Genomic DNA, 23,200 nt, shown 5'->3' on the forward strand with positions numbered 1-23,200 from the left:
GATAACATAGGAGAAAATCTAGATGACCTTGAGTAAGGCCATGACTTTATAGATACAACATCAAAGTCAGATCCATGAAGGAAAGACATAATAACCTGGACTTCCTTAAAATAAAAAAAAAAAAAAAAAAAACTTCTGCTCTGTGAAAGACAATGTCAACAGAACGAGAAGTCAAGCCACAGACTGGGAAAGAATATTTGCAAAATACACATCTGATAAAAGACTGTTATCTAAAGTATGCCAAGAACTCTTTAAACTCAAGAATAAGAAAACCAACAACTCCATTAAAAAATGGGCAAAAGACCTTAACATACACCTCACCAAGTAAGATATACAGAGGGCAAATACACATTTGAAAAGATGTCCCACAGCATATGTCATCAGGAAAATGTAAATTAAAACGAGATACCACTACACACCTATTAGAATGGCCAAAATCTGGAAGATTAACACCAAATGCTGGCAAGGATATGGGGCAAGGAGAACTCTCATTCATTGCTGATGGGAATGCAAAATGGTACAGCCACTTTGGAAGACAGTTTGGCAGTTTCTTACAAAACTAAATATATGGGCTTCCCTGGTGGCGCAGTGGTTGAGAGTCCGCCTGCCCATGCAGGGGACACAGGTTCATGCCCCGGTCCGGGAAGATCCCACATGCCGCGGAGTGGCTGGGCCCGTGAACCATGGCTGCTGAGCCTGCGCATCTGGAGCCTGTGCTCCACAATGGGAGAGGCCACAACAGTGAGAGGCCCACGTACCGAAAAAAAAAAACAACAACAAAAAAACTAAACATACTCTTATCATACAATACAGATATTGTACTCTTTAATGTTCACCCAAAGGACTTGAAAACTTATGTCCACACAAAAACCTGCACACTATATAGTTTATAGCATCTGTATTCATAATTGCCCCAAATTGGAAGCAACCAAGAGATTCCTCAGTAGGCAAATGGATAAATAAACTGGTATATCCAGGCAATGGAATATTATTTGGTGCTAAAAAGAAATGAGCTAACAGGCCATGAAAAGACATGGAAGAATCTTAAATACATATTACTAACTAAAAGAAGCCAATCTGAAAGTTTACATACTGTGTGATTGCAACTATATGACATTCTGGAAAAGGCAAAACTTTGGAGACAGTAAAAAGATCAGTAGTTGCCAAGGGCTGGAGGACATAAGAATAAACAGGTGGAACACAGAGAATTTCTAGTTCAGTGGAAATATTCTGTATGATATTATAATAATAGATACATGTTATTATATATGTTCCCAAACCCAAAGAACGCACAACACCAAGGGTGAACTCTAAGGTAAACTATGGTCTTTGACTATGACTCGTCAGTGTATGTTCATCAGTTGTAACAAATGTACCATTCAGGTGGGGAATGTTGACAACAAGGGAGGCTATGCATATGTGCGGGTACATAGGAAATCTACCTTTCTCTCAATTTTTCTGTGAACCTAAAACTGCTGTAAAAAAAAAGTCTTAAAATAAAGGAAAATTCAAAATACAAGGCAACATAATGATTCAGTAGAAATCAGGATCAGAAGACCTGCATCCTTGCTGTAGCTAAGTAAGTTATTAAACCTCCCTGCATATGAGTTTATTTATTTTTTTAAAATAAAATATCTTAGTTCCCTGACCAGGGATCGAACCTATGGACCCCTTCAGTGGAAGTGCGGAATCCTAACCACTGGATCACCAAGGAATTCCCCATATACTTTTACTGATGTGGGACAAAACTGCTAATTTTTAATATTTGGGGAGACAGAGAGAGTACTGTGAACTGTAGTGTTTGAGAGGACGGGTGTGATAGAGAAAGCTACATATCTTACTCCAGTTTCCCTAGGACACAAAACTAAGAGTGAAGCAGGTTAATACAGGCAGCAATGCAGGATCATATCTTATTACACTAGCCACTGACTCACTTTAAGCCAAGGGACACACAACAGGTAGGCTGGCATCAGTTAGTCATACAGACTGTCTCCAGACAGAAACTACTTGGGAATAAAAAGACTTTGGAAGGAAAGAAAATGGGATTTATCTGCTGGCTGCTCCTTTGCCAGCGGGGCTGTATTATCTGGACCTTTGGCAGCCAATGGAACAAAGAGAAGCTGAGGAGACACATAAGGTGTGTCTGAAACAGTGAAAATCAAAGTAGGCTTGGGAGGATGGATGGAATTCAGACAAGTGGATTGGAGTGCAAATCTTCTGCTAGATACTTGGGGAAGAGACTCTAGGCTTTCATCTGGCAAGTCTCTGAAGGATGTACTCTAACAAATATTTGCAAATTATGAACATTTGTTTTCTCTTTGGGAGTTACACATCTCTTTACTGAAAAGAATATTTGTGCTCTTTCCTAACAGGCAGACAAAATAAAAGAGATAACATATTTAAGAATTCCTTCCAAAAATTTTGTTGAATTTTCTGGTATGTGTTTCCCCTTGTTTAGAAATGATTAAAGATAAAAAGTGTATTGTTCTTTGCAGAAGATGATCTACACCATTTAGTAGAGAGACTAGATTTTATTTTCTGTGCCCATTCAGTCATCTCTGTCTTGAGATAGCACTTCATTTTTATTGTCTCTATGTTTTTATCTTTTTTGTTATCTCTTTTTTTGGGTTATCTGTTGAGTTTTTTACTACTCTGATGATTTTATAAGGAATAATAAAATACACTTTAATAATCCAGTGATTAAACCTTTAAATGTTCCCTGTGCAGAGGTGTGAGATATTTTCTGTATATAACTGCCATTAGAGCTGTTTAAAATTATTGATATAAAAAGATAGAAAAGGAAACTTTACTTTGATTTAAATGAGGAAGCTTACGTATTTACTTGTTTGTAGATCACTTTTTGTAGCTTGTTAAAATAAGGAATTTTTAAAAGATAGCTTATTAAATTATAGTGAGATAAGCATAGATATTATACCTTAACTATGCCAATCAGGTGCTAAAATTATTAAAATGTAATGTCAATATTTGATCTAAAATGGATTCCAGGAAGGTAAATTGATACAGCCACTATGGAGAACAGTATGGAGGTTCCTTAAAAAACTAAAAATAGAACTACCATATGACCCAGCAATCCCACTACTGGGCATATACCCTGAGAAAACCATAATTCAAAAAGAGTCATGTACCAAAATGTTCACTGCAGCTCTGTTTACAATTGCTAGCACATGGAAGCAACCTAAGTGTCCATCAAAAGATGAATGGATAAACAAGATGTGGCACATATATACAACGGAATATTACTCAGCCATAAAAAGAAACGAAATTGAGTTATTTGTGGTGAGGTGGATGGACCTAGAGTCTGTCATACAGAGTGAAGTAAGTCAGAAAGAGAAAGACAAATACCGTATGATAACACATATATATGGAATTTAAGAAAAAAAAAGGTTATGAAGAACCTAGGGGTAAGATAGGAATAAAGACACAGACCTACTAGAGAACGGACTTGAGGATATGGGGAGGGGGAAGGGTGAGCTGTGACAAAGCGAGAAAGAGGCATGGACATACATACACTACCAAACGTGAGGTAGATAGCTAGTGGGAAGCAGCCGCATAGCACAGGGAGATCAGCTCAGTGCTCTGTGACCACCTGTAGGGGTGGGATAGGGAGGGTGGGAGGGAGGGAGACGCAAGAGGGAAGAGATATGGGAACATATGTATATGTATAACTGATTCACTTTGTTATAAAGCAGAATCTAACACACCATTGTAAGGCAATTATACTCCAATAAAGATGTTAAAAAAAATAAAAAATAAAATAATAAAATAAAAAATAAAATGGATTCCAGTGGGACATTTTACCTAAAACCTAAATTGTGCAGAGCCAAAATTTATACATAGTTTCCTACTTCTTAACTAACTCATTTTAATCCAATCTATTTTACATTTTCTAGATATCAGTAAAATTAAACTGTCAATTAAAATTTCATGGTCTACGGTATTATCTTTAGACAGAAGTGGAAGCAATACTCCAGTTAATAATCTAACTATAAAAATAGAAGTATTGCTCTAGTTTCAGCAATATGAAATTGTAGTTGTCCAATGTCCTAATTTCTCTGAGTTTAAGAAATTTAGCTATTCCTAATCTTCTATGTCCTCAAATTTTGTGTTAGGCTACGGTCAATAACTAAACAAAAAAAAATCAGAGTCTTCCTCATTTGCTATTCATATGGGTTCCACATAATATAGATCTGTTTTTTCTCTATGTAGGTAAATCAAAATTTGGACATACGTTAGATTAGTTGTAGTGATAAACCAGATGTGAATGCTAATATCTATTGTATTTATGAAGCTTGTAATGAATTGGTATCATGTACAACTTAGGAAAGCAAGGGTAAAAATATTCGACATTAGTCCTTAGAATGACACAAAATTTGACACACATGTTCCAGGTAAAAGACTCGTATGAGTTCACTTGATGTCGTAGTCTATCTTCCTGATGTTTTATTCACAATAGCTCATCAAGTAGAAGGCAAAGGGTAAGAAAGTAGAAGGCAACTAGTTAAGGCATCCATTACTTTTGTTTCTGCTTTATGCTACTAACGTTCCCTGACAGTGGGAAGATTGAAATGTTGGATGTTCAATCATACTACATAGTCTGCCTTCAACTTATCAGTTAACCTTGAAATGTTTACATATGTTGGTGGCTCAGTTTTCTACATTTTCTGTTTTCTAATGTGACTATAAAATCTCCCAATGTCACTTGACTGTCAGACACAGCTTGTAGTTCTGAATTTCCACCGTTTTAATGCCCAAATGCAATTAGAAGAATAGCGTGATACATTACAAATGATAACTACTAATTTTTCCATCGTTGAATGGTCATAATATATCTATACATGTAAACGTCTTTAAATTCTAATTATTATGTAACATTTTAAATGCAATGCCTTAATTTGTGATTTAATCATCTGAATAGAATAATAAGCTTTGGTAATTTGGGGGAAATTTTTCTATTTGATTGTGTGAACAGGTGAAATATTTTAATTAAGTGGATATTTGAGAATAGACACCAGAGAGGAACAGTGTTATCACTGAACTGTGAAATGATTATAGACGAAGAGTTAAAGTGCAAACATACATACACTGTAAGTCAAGTATTAGAAATTGGTGACACCAAGGACTGATAACCATATTGTAGTTAAAGCCACAAAACATACTGCTGAGTCCAGTCAGATGAAAGTGTTTTTTAAGACATCAGGCAGGAGTAAGATTCAAAGCGAGAATTGAAAATGCTGGTCCAAGTCATGGAGAAGAGCAAAGACCAAAAACCAGTATCAGCAAAGAATAAGAACAAGATTAATAGCTAGCATTTAATTAATTCAATTCTTATGACAACCCTATTTCCATTTCTAAAATAAAAATGAGAGCAATGCGGATCGGAAAGATTGACTCCACAAGTACAGACACGAAGTGGCATGAATTCAACGAAGGGTCTTAAGCAGTGAAACGTAACGCTGGGAAAAATCTTCTGGCATTCGGCTCCTTTCAAAAAGCCTGGCATATACCTCTCAGGTCCCTTTGTTCAAACTGAATTGTGACAAAACACTTCCTTCTTTCCCTGTTGTTACTGCTCATGGAGTTACATAAGTGCTTACATTCTTTGGCAGAATGAGAAAATGTTTCATTAAAAACCTACTTATTGATGGCTAACCAGGAGTAGGGCACAGACAGGGCGGAGCATTTTAAACAGTTTATATCATTTACTCCTCATGACTCAGTGACACAGGTAATATCCCCATGTTACAGATGAGAAAGCTGAAGGCTCTTGCACAGTTTAGTAACTTGAACCCAGTAATACAAATATCAAATATTAAGGCTCAGATTCAGTCACAAGCAGTTGACCCCAAACTCCACTTTTGCTAATAACTGTACTACATTATTGCATAGGACAGTGTAACAGAAGAAGAAAAATAATCCTTAGTATTAATATTGCCATCATTATTACCTCATGTTTATGGTTAAAACCCTCCTATAGTAGGGTAGATCAAACTTGCCTTTAAGATTTCACAAACGTTGAGAACTCTGAGGAAATGTGCATATATGCACACACACAAATGTTCCATAACATTTTGGGGAGTTACTGGATTCCCTGAAGGCCAGATTATAAACCTCCATATTAAAGATCATTCTATGCAAATACAATTTTATATATATGTTATATGTGCTCAAATTTGTGCTCTAAGTAACTATATTATTAGTAAATTATACTTTGTAAACTTGAAGTGAAAGAGCCCTTCTTAAAATAAGTGCTTCCTGGTGTAAAGAGAAAGGCATGGTTGGAATCTTGGTGCTACACTACCGAGTGTGTACCTTAAGGTACCCACTTCTTTCCATGCCTCACTTTCCTAACTTGTAAAATGGGAATGATAAAAATAGTAAGCCCAGAGGTTTACTTAATAAGTCAATGAACTGACATTTATTATACACTTAGTAGAGGACTTGTGCAGAGTCAGCTTACAATAATAGTTCACAACCTGCTTGTGTTTTGACCAATGAATTTAGTCGTGAAAAAGAATATCCTCCATACTAACATTCTCTATTTCTTACATACCTATTGTAATATCTAACATAGTCCCTGGAACACAATAGGTATTTAATAAATATTTGCTGAATAAATTTAGAAGGAAAAAAGTTTAGCATTGTTCTGTTTGCAATCAGACTTAAAACTGCTATTAAATTTTTAGAAGCCTTACCATATTCCATGGTACCAGATATTTTCATATATGCTTTTATGATCTATTGTCTATTAGCAGTGTAATCTCAGCATTAAGTGCTAATTTAAATATATATCTGTATTATATGTAATCAATCACTTCACTGTCTTTTGCTTTCTTCTCTGTAACTTATATTCTGTTTGCTAATTATTTATGCAAATTTCCATTTTTATCACCAGAGTGTTTTCTCAGTTTTTCAGTTAGCTGAGCATATCTATACTTGTGGCTGTGATTTGTTTTTAAATACCAGAGAGTCTTGTATGAATAAAGACAACATTTTAATGTACTTTATTAATATATCCTTTCGAACCCTCCAGGTACTATTTTAAAATATCTTTTAGAATATTTCAAAAGGAGGATAGAAAAAGACAGTTTTTATCTTTCCCTATGAATGTTACCAAAACTATCAATTAAAATGTTCCAGTAAATTTTTACATGTGCATCCTTCCCTATCTGAAAATGTCAATTGCTCAGTTTTCTTAATACAGTTTGATGTTAATTGGGTGTTATTTCTTTTTTTTTTTTTTTAATAATTTCTACTAAGCTGTGTTTTGATATGTGAGAGAACTGGAAATTCTCACTTTTCTTTAATAGTTTTTGTTTAATTATTCTGCATAAATTTAGTGTTATGATTAGATAGTTTGAGACCATCTACACTGTTAAAGATTAAGTTTTCTTATTATATTTTAACATCTCTTATTAATGAAAAAATAGTAAGTTGAAATATTCATACCATTTATTATGTTATAAAATCTCTAATTATAGTTAAATGTCTGGCTTTCTATATCCTAGGGCACTAGGGAGAATTACTTTTTTAATCATCTAGTTTTAATAAATGATACATTGGTTTGGTTACTAGTTTGGTTATTTTCATAAAATATTTAAATCTAAGATATTTTATTCTTTTGCACATTTTTGCATATTGATCTATGAAAACAAAATGGATTCTTGCTTAGACATAATCTCTACAGACTAAAGTTTGATTTATAATGAACTGAGCAATGTTCTCAAACTTTATTGTGCATACTAATTACTGAAAATCATGTTAAAATGCAAAGTTTGATTCAGTAGGTCTGGGATGAGGCCACATTTTGAGGAGCAAACACCTAAGACCATCTTATGGGCCTCTAATGATGACTCAGCAGATATTTCTTGAACGTCATAGTCAACATGCAGAATTATTTACTACAAGTGACACAAAGTGATGGCTCTGGAAAGAGCATGAGCACTAGAGATAGTTATAATTTTAAATTCATTCTTTGATGCTTATTAGTTGCTTAATCTTGAGCAGATTTTAACTTTTCCTAGTCTTAGTGTGTCTTCTTATTATCTGAAGCTTGAGAAATGTCAATTGATTGACTAAGATTTCAAAAGAAATAATCAGTTTCAATGATGACGATTTCAGTTCAATTTAACAAACATTACTGAACATACACAATGAGCGTGAAAAGGGTGGTGGACTTAGGGTAATATTAAACCACAGTTTACATGAATTGTCCTTTTCGGAAAGCTAAGTGAAAAATTATGACATATAAACATTGGCATTACTAGCTGGGAAGTTTGTCTGATGGCCTTTAGCTATCAGCAGATACATATTTCTTTAACATTTAAAATGTTTTTTTGCCAAAATTTAATGTTTCTCTGTTGCTTAAAATTCTTAGTTATTCCTAAATTCTAGAGGTAAGTGATGTACCCAAATGTTTCTCATATCGACCTCTTCTAATTGAATCAGGTGAAGAATTGTTTTTGGCCAGAAGTTTGCTGCATACTGGAATAGCTTTGTTACTGTGTCAATAGCGGTATGATTCGATTGTTAGTATAAACAGGGATCAAGAAATCTAGACATTTCAGAAATTAAATAAGATGTCAAATGTTCACTGTTCGGGAATACTCCAAGAAAATGACTTAAAAGAAATCGGATTATGTGCCATGGAACATTCTAAACCCAGATGTGGCCCCTTCCACTCACTTGACAACAGAATATGGAACTTGTCACTGATAATAAACCCAACATCATAAGCTGGTTTCACATAAATTGTACTTGGCTGATGTTCTCTGTGTTTCAAATTGGGTAATTAATTATATTAGCTACATTTCCTGTAATACACATATTAGAAACAATGATATGTTTGCAATGAAAGAAATACTGTTTTGTTATTGTTAATGGATGTGACATGCATGCCAACTCTCTTTCCTTTCATTCCTTTAAAACCATTGTCATTACAAATGAGTTTTCACTGCTTATTTTTCTGCAACTCTGACTACCCACTAGTGTTTTTAGAGCTGTGTTTTTAAAAGGTCGTTAATTAAATTTATAAGACGTAAAATCAGGCACATGGTTTTGTTTTGTTTTGTTTTTCATTTTTTGTCTCTTACTAAAACATTTGATGATGATTTTGTCAAGAAACCAATCTTAGGGGTTCCCTTGATTACGACAGTGCTCTGATGTTTGCTTTTGACTATTTCTGAGTTTCAGAGAAAATTTCATACGAATCATTTTTTGAAAGATTGGAACTTCTTAAATTCAGTCTGATTCTTGAAGCCTTCATTCTTTTTACTTCTCTCTTCCTCTTTTTAATGGGACAGGCCACATAACAAGATGGCCTGAGCCCTCTGGCTATGGAACCCCATGGATGGTTCCTTCAGCTCACTAGCACAAGCAAATATTGTCATGGTTGAAAACCCTGTTGTTTGGTAGCTGAAGGTCCTGAGTAAAAACTGGTCTATAAAGCTGCAGAGTAAACAATGTGAAAATTGGCTTGCGTTTCTCTAACGCCAAGTTTGGTTTTCACCAGAGTTGATTTTTCAAAATGCATAGTAACTAGTTGTGTTTGTTATTAATCAAGCAAATGGGCAAATGGGCATTGTAGCACCAAGCATGCATTTGATTTTTAATGTGCATTGAAATCAGCAATGATAATTCAAGTTACAGCAAAATAATTATCAGTACTGTGTCAGAATAAAAGCAAATGTCATTTATTCTAATATGTGGATTCGCAGATTGCTCACAATTAAAAGCAGGATAATAGGAAAGGAATACATTCATATTAACAAATGCACCCATGGTTTCAGTAACGCTTTAAAATGAAAATAGGTGGTTAAGACTTACCAGTTTTAAAGAGCCTTACTTATGTTAATTATACGTTTTCTTTTTAGAGTGTTTATCCTGAAGGATGGCAGCCTCAAGATACATAACGTTACCAGGTCGGATGCCGGATCATACACTTGCATAGCTACAAATCAGTTTGGTTTTGCCAAGAACACTGGCAGCCTAGCTGTAAAAGGTATTTTACTGTCTTCATTTGTGCTTGATGAACATTGGAGATATGTATGCATATCATGATCTCTATCACAGTGTCAACCCTGTATTATCATATTGTATATGTGAAATGTTTGATTTCACATTTTATTTAAGAGTTGTGTTCCCATATTCATTAATAGCATGCTCACTTTGCCAGTGGAATTAACATGGTAGATGTGAATACCTTGGCAGTTGAAAAGCTGTCCAGCGGGTAATCAGACAAAACTAAAACTTGAACTAAAAATTTTGGATTTCCACAGATGCCTCAGTGTGGGGAAGCCATGGACATTTTGTTGACGTCAGTGGGTAATATTTTTTTTTGTGAAGTTTCCTTCAGAAACTCATTTTGTGTAAAATTTTTACCTGGATGTAAGGCTGCCAAGTGCATAATCAGTTCATTTCTTTCTATAACTCTAAGTACATAACTAGTGAAATGCAGACTCTCTTACATTCACCTTAATAAGCAGTTCTTTGCAAAGAAAAAAAATTAAAACATTAGTGTCCATTTGAGTTATTATTAGATTCCCATCACAGTAAACACATACACTCACACAACTTCAGATGGTAAAAGTGCATACCCTAGTCTTGAGACTTTTAAACTAGTATCAATCCGAATGTAACTACATATATCACCAAGGGACATAATTAGCATTAGATGCATCTACTCCCCATCTTTGCTACTTTATTGAACCTCAGCTCATAAAACTAGTCTGTTTAGGGGGAGCCAGGTCACTTTTATCATTTTATTGCCTGCTGGATGACAAAAATGACTGTCTTGAAAGACAAGTTTGAGCAGCTACTTAAGCCCAAATGATTAAATTCAGCAATTGATACTTTATCATCATTTCTATTAAAAATGAATAAATACAATAAAAAGTAGTTAGCTGCTATACTTCAACTATCCTTTAAAATGTCTCAAGGAAAATAAACACTCATCTTTATCCCTGGAAGATATTTCTTCCAGCTTTATCTCAAGCCTATTATATTATGCCAACAATTGTCTGAAACACTCAGGGGAAATGTAAATGATAGAACTTGTATCAAAATTCAACCAGTGTAGCATAATTTGAAAAACTTCACTTCTTTAAGATTGTATTGTCATCAGGTTTTTAAGACAGGTATGGACTTAATGTTTCAAGGAATGTACTGTAGCTATATTTAATAATAGGGGATTTCTCCAGCAAAGTTTTGGCAATACTCATGTACTGAAGAGTGTGAATGCTTTATGTCTGAAGAACATGTCCATTAAGGAAGAAAAACAGAGGAGATTACCTTATTTCAAATTAAGAAACTACAGGTGGTATGCACTCATTTTTATTACAGCAGAAGATTAAAATATGGTAGAGGATAAAAAGGCATTGCAGTTAATTCTTACAGGTATGGAGAAATCCAGGAGGAGTTAAAATATGAAATTTTAAGGATGAAGACATCAGTAGTGGAAACGTAGTTTCTCAAAGAAAGTTTTGGTAGAATACTGGTGATGGGTGAGTAGGACCAATAATTTTCCTGCAAAAATACAGTGATGGGGATGCTTTCACCCCAGAGACTAAGAGAAAAAGTTACTAGATTGAGCTAAATGGATAGTTTCTTTTCCTCAAATGTTTCTTTAGCCTTTAGCTAAATGCTGTCTTAATGATGTCAATTACTAATTAATGGAAGAAAAGTAAAAGGAGAAGACTCACATAAATGTGAGAAACTCAGGAGCAGCTACTAACTTAGTTCTAATTATGGAATTTGGATATTGTAGAGGTGAAACATAGCCATGTTTCTTACTAAATAGGTCCCTAATTCTTAAGATAGAATTAAGTTGATATGTATTTTGGGATATTCCATAAAACACACCATAATCCTCAGGCACTCCACTCTGTCTATGAGTAAGAAAATAACTAAGATTGCTCAGTTAAAATACTGATATATTTTTGCTTATTTCTAGTGTTTTTTTGCTGGAGCTATTGAAACAAAATTATCTCAATCTACATTCCTGGTCAACTTTATCTTTCCTACTCTTTCTTTTTCTGTGGCACATTTCGTCTTCTTACAAAGGATATAATTCACTTATTTACATGTATTTTTTCCCCCTGTATTTCCCTTCCTCTAGAAAAGAAGCATAAAGAAGGCAGGGACATCACAAATTCTAGTACAGTCCTGGGAACTGTATGTGTTCAATAAATATTTATTGATTGAGTGAAAGGATCTCACCTCATTCCCCTTAGTTCTCAGAGATAATTTCCATCCTGACTTCCTTGCTCTAAAATCTGAAAGTTTTCAATTTTTCAGGGTTTACGCTTGTTAGAATACTTCACAATAAAGAACATCAAAGGCAAATAACAAACTTGTAAATGCTTTCACTTTCCCAATTTTACGGTTTGTAGTTACATAATTCTAATACATAGAGAACCCCACACTCTGAAAGGGGGGACAAATATGAAAATACATGAAAATCTGAAAGACTTCATGCAGAGAACTCACTGTTCTGGTATTTTCAGCATAATAGCAGAGGATGATTTACATATGCAAAAAGGGCTTATGTCAATATGCATGAATATCAAGTTATTTTCACTCATTTATATCTAATAATGGGAAGGAAATTGTGTTTGTTATTTTTAACCTTCATGAAATATCCACGTGCCATTTTAAAGGGATTTGGGGATTTCTTGCTTCTTTGCCATTGACAGTAACCATCATATGCAATATAAATAAACACATATACATAATAACACACACATTTAAAAAAAACTATATAAACACAAAATGTGTACAGTATGGATAAAAGCATCTTTAGAAACTTTGCTTTATTACTGATCTGTAATGTATAATCTTTATTAAACTGTGGGATTTTTACACAAATACAGTTCTAAGATAAGTCTATCATTAGTATAGCTTCTTAACTAGACTGCTATCTCTAATTCCCTTTCATGTGGGAATGTTGAAGATATCACTGCCAAAATTATTATTTTACAACCTACAAATCTGAAGCTTTAATGTGAGAAGGAATCATAATACTATGCATTGATTCAAATATTTTCTTGACTATTAAGAGTGTAGCCATTTGGCTGTTTGTTAAGACGATTTAATACTTCTCTGTGTATGTATGTATATGTGTGTGCGCACCTGTGTGTGTGTGTGTATGTTTGCATTTTCTTGTCTATAATGTTCATCTGATTGTCATTATACAGTCAAATATAATTTTATTTCTCAAATCAAAATCTTACAGTGACCTTTCTGGTAATAGGGTGGTAAGGAGCAAATGAGAAATTTCAGTAAAGCTGATAAAACAATCATCTTTCTTTGAATTTACTTATCTGCCTCAGTCATGCAAAAAATGTTGTTGTTAGATAACATGTAAAAAGATAATAGTTACAGGACCAAGATATTTTCCAGCTTAGTTTTTAGCTGATATGGCTTATCTGTGTCAAGAGAATTCTGAAGTTATCTGCACTGTATGTTGGAAATTTCTGTTCCACCATGCGACAGGATAAAGCAATTTGTTATTCAACACCGGGAGTGCAATTAGCACCAGCCTTACCAGAGCCCCAGCAGATGCCCAGTGTAATTTGAGGACATGTTCCATAGGCACAGACAGAGAATGGAAAGGAAAGAGAGTTTAAATGTTTTCATTTGTGGGGACTTAGTAAAATTACAATGTGTACATACACTAAGAGGTGTATGAAAATCACATAAAAGGGGAAATTATTTGATCTGGCATTTGGAAAATTATTAAAAAGCAGAGTAACAGCAGGCTATAAAAATGATCTTGTTTGCAGGCAACATTTGTTTTCGTTTCCCCACTGGAGAAGTTTTGGATGTCCAATTATAGGCCTCATTGCTTCAGCATTATTTTCAACTGAAATGTCGGAACTTGGAAAAGCATATCTAATGTGCAAATTAAGTTTATTGCTGCTCATTTAGTTGTTTATTCTTTGTGATAGAAGTCTTTATTTTATCAGCATGGAGAGTGGCCTATCCATTTTCTCCAGCAGAATGAGGGTGTTCACTAATATGGTTCTACATTTACTAAGAAAAATATCGAGATAGGTAGATAATTGGAGGCTTTGTGGCTTTACACTGCAGTTTAAAAGATTTGAGGTGTTGAGCCCAGCTGTATCCAGAAGCCCAGCTTCACTGAGTAAACCAAAAATACAATTTCACAGAAATGACAAGACACAATGGAATACATCCATTTTTTTGTAGTGGTTGAAGTCTCCCAGTACTGCTAATACCTTTCCCCAAATATTTACTTCTACATTCCAATTTTCTACAAGAATGAATTAAAACATTTAATAGAAAGAAGGCATTGATTTAAAAATTATTAATGGAAGTATTCTTAAGGTGAAAAAATATATAGTAAATTTTTATACTGTCTAGAAATGAAATTTTCTTCCCCCCTCCAGTATTGAAAATAACGCTGAGTTCTTGAGACCTGAATTCCATAATCTCTTCAAGTATAAAGGAGAAAACAAACAAAAAACTTTCATGTAAGCAAACACAATAATATCAATATTATTTTATCTTCATAACAATTTAATTCATAGTCTTTTAAAAATGTAGCACATATCACTCAGATGAAATTTCCAGGCATGTTAATAAGCAGCCTTTTTTCTTTTAAATATATATTATACAATATATAATGTAAAGCATGTTATATATTAATTATAATTAATGAATTATAAGTCTGCACTTTTTTATTATGCAAGAAAATTATCACTGAACCTATTATTGGTTAAAATTTTGCTTTGTTTTATTTATTCTTAACAAAAATAGGGGGTGTATAGCTTGTGCTTTATACCAAATAAAGAGGCCAGACAGATGAGTACATACCACTTCTTAAAGAGATGAAAAGCAGAAACTTTGAAATTAGATTAACTAGTTCAATTACTAACTAGCATGAAATCCTAAAGAGTTTGTTTTTGCCGTTTGATGTTGTATTCTTTATTATTATCATTAATTACACTCTATTAAATATACATACTCTGCTCCAGGCACTGTTATAGCTGCTTTATGTATATCATCTCACTGAACCCTCCGAACAACACTTTGAAGCAGATGATCATTAGCGATTAAGGCATAGACGTCTGAAAGTACTTGCCAAGTTCCCTTGTTATTAAGTGGCAGAACTCTTTTTTCCCTTCTAGTAAATTTATGTAATAATACTTACATGAGACACTTTTACATGACATTGTTTAAAGTTCAAAGAAAATAAAACTATAGTAACTTGCAGATATTAGTACTTCCCCCTAAATACTTCAGTTTTCCTTTGTTAAATAGAGTTCAATATTTGTTTACATCTTTATCATTTGAGGTAAACTTTACATATGTAATGAAATACATGTCTTAAGTGTAAATTTGCTGAATTTTGGCAAAGGCATACACCTGCGTAACCCCTAACTCTACCAAGATACATTACCATCATCCTATAGAATTTCCCTCATGCCCCTTCTTAATCAATCCCTACCCCCACCCCAGTCCTAGAAGCAAGGACTGTTACAATTTTTTTCTGCCGTAGATTTCATACAAATGCAATCATACAGAATATACTCTTTGGCATCTGGCTTCTCTCACTCAGCTTAAATCACTTGCTGTCAACCTTCTGTTTTTATTAAAAATGAACAAAACTAAACAAAATTTGACCAACAGTAGGTTTAATCTGTGTAGTAAAAAAAAAAAAAAAATCTTGAATTATAAATATCTTTGTCTCCAGTTTCCTTCCCAAACTTATACACACTTGTGCCCTGAGTATTGGGTTAGGAATTGGAAGTTCTGTAATTTTTTTCTTGATTCCAGTCTGAAGCTAAAAGAAGTGATTAGACTCCTCTGTTACTTAGGCATTCTATTTCTAAACCAGCACAGTGGTCACTCAAGTTCTAGTGACATTTTTTTAGGAAAAATGTGTGTCATTACAACATTAAGAAAAAAAAACCCTCAGATGCAAGCTCTGTTTTAGGTCTGTGGATCGTGAACACTCAAGGAAACAGTTACTAGCAAATTCTTTCAAGCCAAAAAAGGGAATGGGGTAGGAGGGGGGCAAGGGGGTGTAGAGGGGAAAAATAATCAAATGAACTGATTGACTCTGATTCTCCTCTTCTGGATTTGATTCTCTTATTTCATCTACCCTTATCCCAACATAAATGTTCAGAAGAAAACATTTTCTATTAGGTCCTGTAGGCAAGCAAAGTAAAATTTCCTCATTCCATCCCTTTTAAAACTACAGAACACTTCAACCTGATGTTTTACTACAACCCAGCATAAAGTTACTGTTGGAGGACTAAGCGAATGCTATCTATTTATAGGAAATATAAATATGATCCCATAAATAGTCATTGCCTATTATGTATTACTGCTTTGAAAGTGAGTAGTTGGCATATTTAACTCATTAAGCAGAATCTACAGTGCATGCTCTTTTTAAATAGATGTCAGGCTCTGTTTTGATTATTTGTTAATATAGAAGATCTGTGTTTACATTTTACATTATTACTTGCTAGGGAATTTTTCAGTGTTACCTTGCCTGATACTTAGACTTGTTTTCTCATTTAGACAACTCCAATTTTAGACAATTACTTTCTCCAGACAATTCTTCATTTGTTTCTTTTACTCTGGGGCTCAGGGTAGTCTTTTAATATTTGTTCTAAATCATTTAAATATTGAAGTGGAAGATAAATGGGTTATGGTAACTGCAGAGAAACTGTAATATACTGACCATGGTTACTTTGTAAATTGGAATTAAATCATGCTCTGCCTATGGTGGAATATAATATAAATACCAAGTACTGCATGTAGATTTTAGTGGATATAAAACAACCTAGCCTACTGCAAGTGTATGTACAAAGAGGAAAAATGTATTAATAAAGATTAAAAACTCCTCCATTTCTTGTTTGCCAGAGGTGGGGAATTAAAGACTCTTATCACACTGATTTCCTTGTTTGTTTGTTTTCTCTACAGGGTTTATTTCAGAGTACTAGCTTTGATTTTCCTGTGCTTGCTTTTCCTAGAGTTAGTAATTTTCTTGTTTGTTTGCTTAGTTTTCTACGGACTTGGCAACAATTCATCCCTCAGTTCTATCTCAACTTTCTTCCTTTAATATTAATTTACCTTTCTGTCGGGAAGCCTGGTTTCCTAAGCACCATACCTTTCTCTTGACATACTTCCTCATTTGGGTAAACTGCATCTTCCTATGGATTTCTGAGGACCAATTTAAGAAAAATGCAATGTTTTTGAGATCTTTCTTGTTTGAAAATGTCTTTACACTATGATTACATTTGATTGATGGTTTAGTTGGAAACAGAATTCTGGACTGGAAATCAGGATTCTTCATAAATTTGGAGATGTTACTCTGCTCTAAAAGCTGAAGCCATTTTGATTTCTGACCTGTTGTTTGTGACATCTTTTCTCTCTCTCTCTCTCTAGAAGTCTGTTTTTCCCAGTGTCCCACAATTACATGATGATGTGCCATGGTGTAAATTTATTTTCAACCTTTTTACAGGGCATTTGGTGTACTTTGTCATCCTGGAAACTCGTAGTTCTTGGTCCTGGAATATCTTCCCAAATAATTTAATAATTTACTCCATTTCTTTTTCTGAAATCCCTATTATTTAATAGATTTACTAAACTGGTATTCGAGTTTATGCATGTGTGTATGTATGTATGTATGTAACTATTTACCTATCTATGTATATAATATTGTATTTTATATAATTATATATATATTTAGATATATATAATTTATATACATGCTCATGATTTTTATATATATATATATATACATACACACACACACACACACACACACATATATATATATATATATATATATATATATACTTTTGTTTGTTTCTCTCTCCTCATATCCATTTTATAGCTTTGTTGCTCTATCTTCTAGGAGATTTTCTCAACTTTATCTTCCAGACTTTCTATTGTATTTTTGTTTTTGCTATTTTGAAAGAATTTCTAAGTGTCCTTTTATTTTCTGGCCTTGCTCTTTTTCTCCCCCTTCCTCTGAAAATATTGCTTGTAGTTTTTCTATTTTCTAGTTTATTTTTTATGCATGGTCTCTGTTGTCCCAAACTACTTTCTTCTCTTTCTTTGTTTTAATCCCTATCCTTTATTAAGAGGTGTACAAAGATACTTTGTGCATCTGTTGTCTGCTCATATTTAAGAGTGGGTCACTAAAAGTCTTACAGAAAGCTCTGATCTAGTGTGGGGATTTTTGAATGACTGGACTTCACATTTAGATGATCTGGCCAAGATATTTCCTTGGAAAACTCTAAGGTCACTATATTTGGATCTTTTCTTGTAGGCTCATCAGATCCCTAGGAAAATGTCCCTCACCTCCCACCCAGGTTTCCTGCCTGGAGAGCAAAAGCCCAGCAGACAGCACCCTCAGAATGTTACAACACATGGATCTCAGCCCTCACCCTGTACATGTTTCCTTGATTCCACTATTTTCAGTAGAAGCCCCCCACCCTTAACTGCTTGGTGACCAGAAGTTCAGAGACCCTCTGATGCATATCCTCTCAGGAAAGTAATCTGCTGGTCTTCTTCTGAGACGGGAAAACACTCTTGAGACCAAATAGCATCCTATTCATAAATTCCAAAATGAATTAATTCATAAAGACATGCTAAATAAGTTTTCTCCTCAGCCTTCCCACTGCCAGCCTATGACTGACCTTTACAGTAAGTCAGTTAGAAGTCATTCAACTTCATTCCAGTTCCTCAAATTTTGTCTCCCCTTTTCATCTCTGTTTTGGTGGATTAATGTCTTAGAAAAAAAAAATTCTTTTGGCATCATTTTTTAGATGTTTATAAAGAACTTGAAGTAAATACTATGTAATCAATTATCATCGCCAGGATGTTGTACATCCTATTTTTTATTGTGATACTATTTTTCTCTGCTAATATTTAGAAGAAGTCAAGCTTTAGCTATTTTTTGCTTAAACAAAATTTGTCAAGTAATCTAGAAAGCACAGTTTGGGAGATTATGGGTCATGGACTCAAATCTTCCACTTGTACACTAGATATGATTCCCTCTCACATTCAGGGACATTCTCTCTCTCTCTCTCTCTCTCTCTCTCTCTCCTTACCCCCTCCCTCTCCCTCACTTGTCTTTTTCATCTCTATTATCCCCTCTAATGCATCACTCCCACCATCGTACTTGCATACTGTTACTCCCATCATTAAAAAGCTGTCATTTTCTGACCTTACTTCCCCTCTGGCTACTGCCATATTTGACTTTTCTCCTTTATATCAAAACTCTTTTAAAACGTTGTCTGTACGAGCTTGCTTTTTTCAATCTTTCTGGTCAATTCTGTTTTGAATCCATGCAACCAGGCTATTTTCCTACCATTTCATCAATACTGTTCTTAACAAGGTGGCTAGTAGCCTCCACACTGTTTTATCCAGCGGTCAGTTCTCAGTCATCTTACTTAAAGTGTCAGACTAGTGACCACACAGTTCTTGATACACATTTCTCACTTGGCTACCAGGACATAGTATTTTTCAGGTTTTCCTTTAACATCTTGAGTCATTCCTTTTCAATTTCCTTTTCTAGTTCCTCTGAATCTTACCAATTTCCTAAATTTGGAATATCACAGGGAACTGTCCTCGAATTAAAATCTACAAGCTAATTCCCAAAATGATAACCCAGCTTAATTATCTATCTTAATCCCAAATCCAACTGCCAATTTATCTTCACTTACCAATTTACTATATCATAACACTAACCTCCTAACTCTCACTCCCAGAACCTGCTCCTGCCACAGTAAATCCCCACTATATTAATGACAGCCTACACCGACACTTGCTCAAGCCAAATCCTTGTAGTCATTTTCACTCTTTTCCTTCTTTCAAACCCCATATCCCATTGTCCAACAAATGGACTCAGCATCAAGATATGTAAAGAATCTAACCAGGTCCCATAACTTCAATGACCAAACATTAGTTTAAACAATTACTGTCACTTTCCCAAAGTGTGTCTCTAGCACAGAGATACCCAACTAAGTTTATTTTGCCTCCTAGGGGACATAGGGCAATGTGTAGGGATATTTCTCGCTGTCACAACTGAAGGATCTACTAACATCTAGTAGGTAGAGGCCAAAGATGCTGCTAAATATCCTATAATGCACAGAACAGCCTCCCCACCTCACTCTGAATCCACTTACACATACATGCGACAAAATATAATCTGGCCCAAAATGATAACAATATTGAAATTAAGAGACTCACCCATAGCCTCAAAAGTATGGGCCTCAATTCCATCTTTGTCTCCCTTCTAGAAGCTTGAGTGTTCCTATTAAATTGCAGATGAGTTTTTTGCCTCTGTTATGCAAATCCTCTAAAGGCTCCTCAGTTTGGTGTTGTTTTATTTGCTCAGTATTCACACTGATGTACACCTGGAAGAAAGTAAGGGTTCAATACTAATTAAATGGTTTTGAATAAAATACTGCATAAACAATTAGTATATTTTTATGTTAAGTGTTTCTACATCTGTCCAAAGTAGTGCTCACTTCTTTTTCCAAATGACATTAAGTATCATACTGTTCAAGCTATTATCTAAAAAGCTACTGATAAATGGCCTAAATATTTCCAGCCCTACACATAATCTATTAAAAAAGTTAATAATATTGGTGAAACTTCTGTCCTGAGTAGTTGAAGTAGATTTATCACACAAACATCATACCAATATCAATCACAAATAATGTAAAAATATTTAAAAAATAAAAATCTCAAGCAGAAATTTTGGTGTTCTCACAGTGCCAGAAAGAAAAAAAGTGGGGCTCATAATCAACCAAATAGAATGAGGCCAGCTAAACAATTCAATCTGGAATCAAGACACCTCAGGGATTACGCCCTTAGTAATAAAAGCAGAGCAAAATTGACCAGGACTTAAAACCAATGACTCAATTTGTATCAATTCCTGACTAGATTCTGCTCTTTTTCAATTGCCTGCTTAAAAACTAAGTCTTCTTGGGAAAATACAACAAAATGAAAATATTTACATTTTGAGCCACAGTGCCTGACATTTCATAAAATGTTACCAAGAATAGCTGGAGCCAGGACCAAATGACCAAAACCCAGGGAAATATCAGATAACAGCAACAAGTCACGGCTGATTGAAATATAGAAGCTATCACACAAGGGTTTTAAAATAATTGTGATTAGTATGTTTTTTTAAAAGATGACAAGATGGGGAATTTCAGAAGAGAAATGGCATGTATTAAACATCAGTTGGAAGTTCTAGAAGTGAAAAATACAAAGGCTAAAATTAAGAACAAAATAGACTGACTTAACAGCAGATTAGATATGGTAGAGAAGAAGATTAGTAAAGAGGAAGATATGTGAATACAAGATATCCAATATGGAGAGGAAATGCAATAGGAAAGACAAAAAAGAACACAAAGAATATATTGTCGATGGTGAATAGGTCTAACATACATGAAATTGTGGTTCCCAAAGGGGCAGAGAAGGGATGTGTGATGACCAGTTTGAAGAAAGATTTTCCAGAGAGCTCAGAAAAACTGAAAATGACATCAGCCATCTATTCAGGAAATCATATGAGCCTTAATTAGGATAAACACAAAGGAAAGTTTAAATAAGCACATAGTAGCGAAAACAAAGGAAAGAAAAATCATCCCAATTAAAAAAAAAACACATTATCTTCAAAAGAATAACAATGACAATGACAGTTGATATAACAACAAAATTAAGGGAATCAAGAAGACAGTGGAATGACATTTTTAATGGTCTGAAAGACAATACCAATAAAATTCTATTCCCAGCAAAATATCCTCTCAAATGAGGACAAAACAGAGATGCTTTCACCAAACAAAACCTCGGAGAACCTATCACTCAAATCTGCACTAAAAGAAATACTAATGAAACTCCTATAAACAGAAGGAATGTGGTCACAGATTGAAGAAGAAATTAAAAGCAATGGGAAGAGTTAATATGTTGATACGAGGCTAATTTGAGATTCTGAGGAATTAGGAAGAGGACCAAATTTTAGAAGTTTTTATTTCTAGTCTTCACAAGTTAACTAATGAGAGAAAATATCAGAGACTTTCATCATCTGTTTTAAGTGCTATTTATACACTAGTTTCCTTTATATCAGTATCTTAATAACATTTCCAATAATGTCATAGACAGATGAAGGCAGAATCACATGTTGTACAGAGGGAGAAAGATTTGATGATTTTTCTTAACATTCGTCAATCTTTTGAGAGGAGTTGATAATTCAGAACCACCTGAGCAGTTATTATTCTGAACAATGACCGTGAAAGAGTATCACTCACAGATGGAGATTTCAACTGAGTTAAAAGTACAAAAGAAACAAACAAAAAGTGACCAAAAGTAATATTTTCTGGATGCTCAGGAAAGACTAATTACATGATGGATTGCCATCCCTGGCTTGTAAAAATGTAGCTGGGGATCATGATATGTAATAGAGTGTTTGGCCATTGATACAGGGAACAAGCCACACTTATGTTTAAAGAAATCATGCTTAACAGTTCTGAGAGAAACTTTGTTACTAGTTTTCATGTCTCCTGAGGTGCTCTTAACTAAAGATGGGTTCTGGAAATATCACTGTCTATTTTGACAAGGTGAATTTGAGTAAGGCTATTCATCAAAAGCATTATATATTTTATTAAGCCTTTCCTTGTACTTCTTAAGGATAGGATTGTTAGAGCAAGCTGTTTTCGTATGATCTGAATCTCACTGAAACAGACTGAAAAGAGTAAATATTAAAATTCTGTAATTTTATGAACTCTCCATTAACACATGTCATTCAAACTTAGAATAACCTTCAAAAAGTGGTCGGTCCTCTTCACACTAGAAGCTGAATGGAAAAGATGTCTCCCTATTCTGTATATAAATATTCACTACCCCCATCATTTCCTTTATGTCTTTCTTTTATTATTATTGAAAATTAGAAACACACAGAAAAGTAGAGAAAACAGTACCAGGAACACCTATGTACTCATCAATCAGGGTTGATAATCATCAACTCATATCCAACTTTGTTTCACCTATACCCTCACCTACTTCTCCAACATCCACCTCAAATATCTAGAGGCAAATCATAAACATCATAATTTCTTCTATACATATTTCAGAATGTATTTTTAAATGACAAGGGGATCTTTTCAACATAACAATAAACCAGTTTTCCTATCTT

General features: G+C 34.2%; 1 protein-coding gene across 6 annotated transcripts in view; it reads left to right on the top strand.

The window, feature by feature from the left end:
* The window catches only part of CNTN6 (contactin 6), a 293,875-nt gene that overhangs the window by 241,174 nt on the left and 29,501 nt on the right, over nt 1-23,200 (top strand). For all 6 annotated transcript variants that reach the window (XM_029243101.1, XM_029243104.1, XM_029243100.1 and 3 more), the window contains one exon: nt 9,891-10,018. In XM_029243101.1, the coding sequence (XP_029098934.1) occupies nt 9,891-10,018 (128 nt within the window). The remainder of the gene's footprint in view (nt 1-9,890; nt 10,019-23,200) is intronic.

Source organism: Monodon monoceros, unplaced genomic scaffold (genome assembly GCF_005190385.1).
Source record: "Monodon monoceros isolate NGI ecotype Baffin Bay Population unplaced genomic scaffold, NGI_Narwhal_1 Super_Scaffold_3, whole genome shotgun sequence".
NCBI classification, from domain to species: Eukaryota; Metazoa; Chordata; class Mammalia; order Artiodactyla; family Monodontidae; genus Monodon; species Monodon monoceros.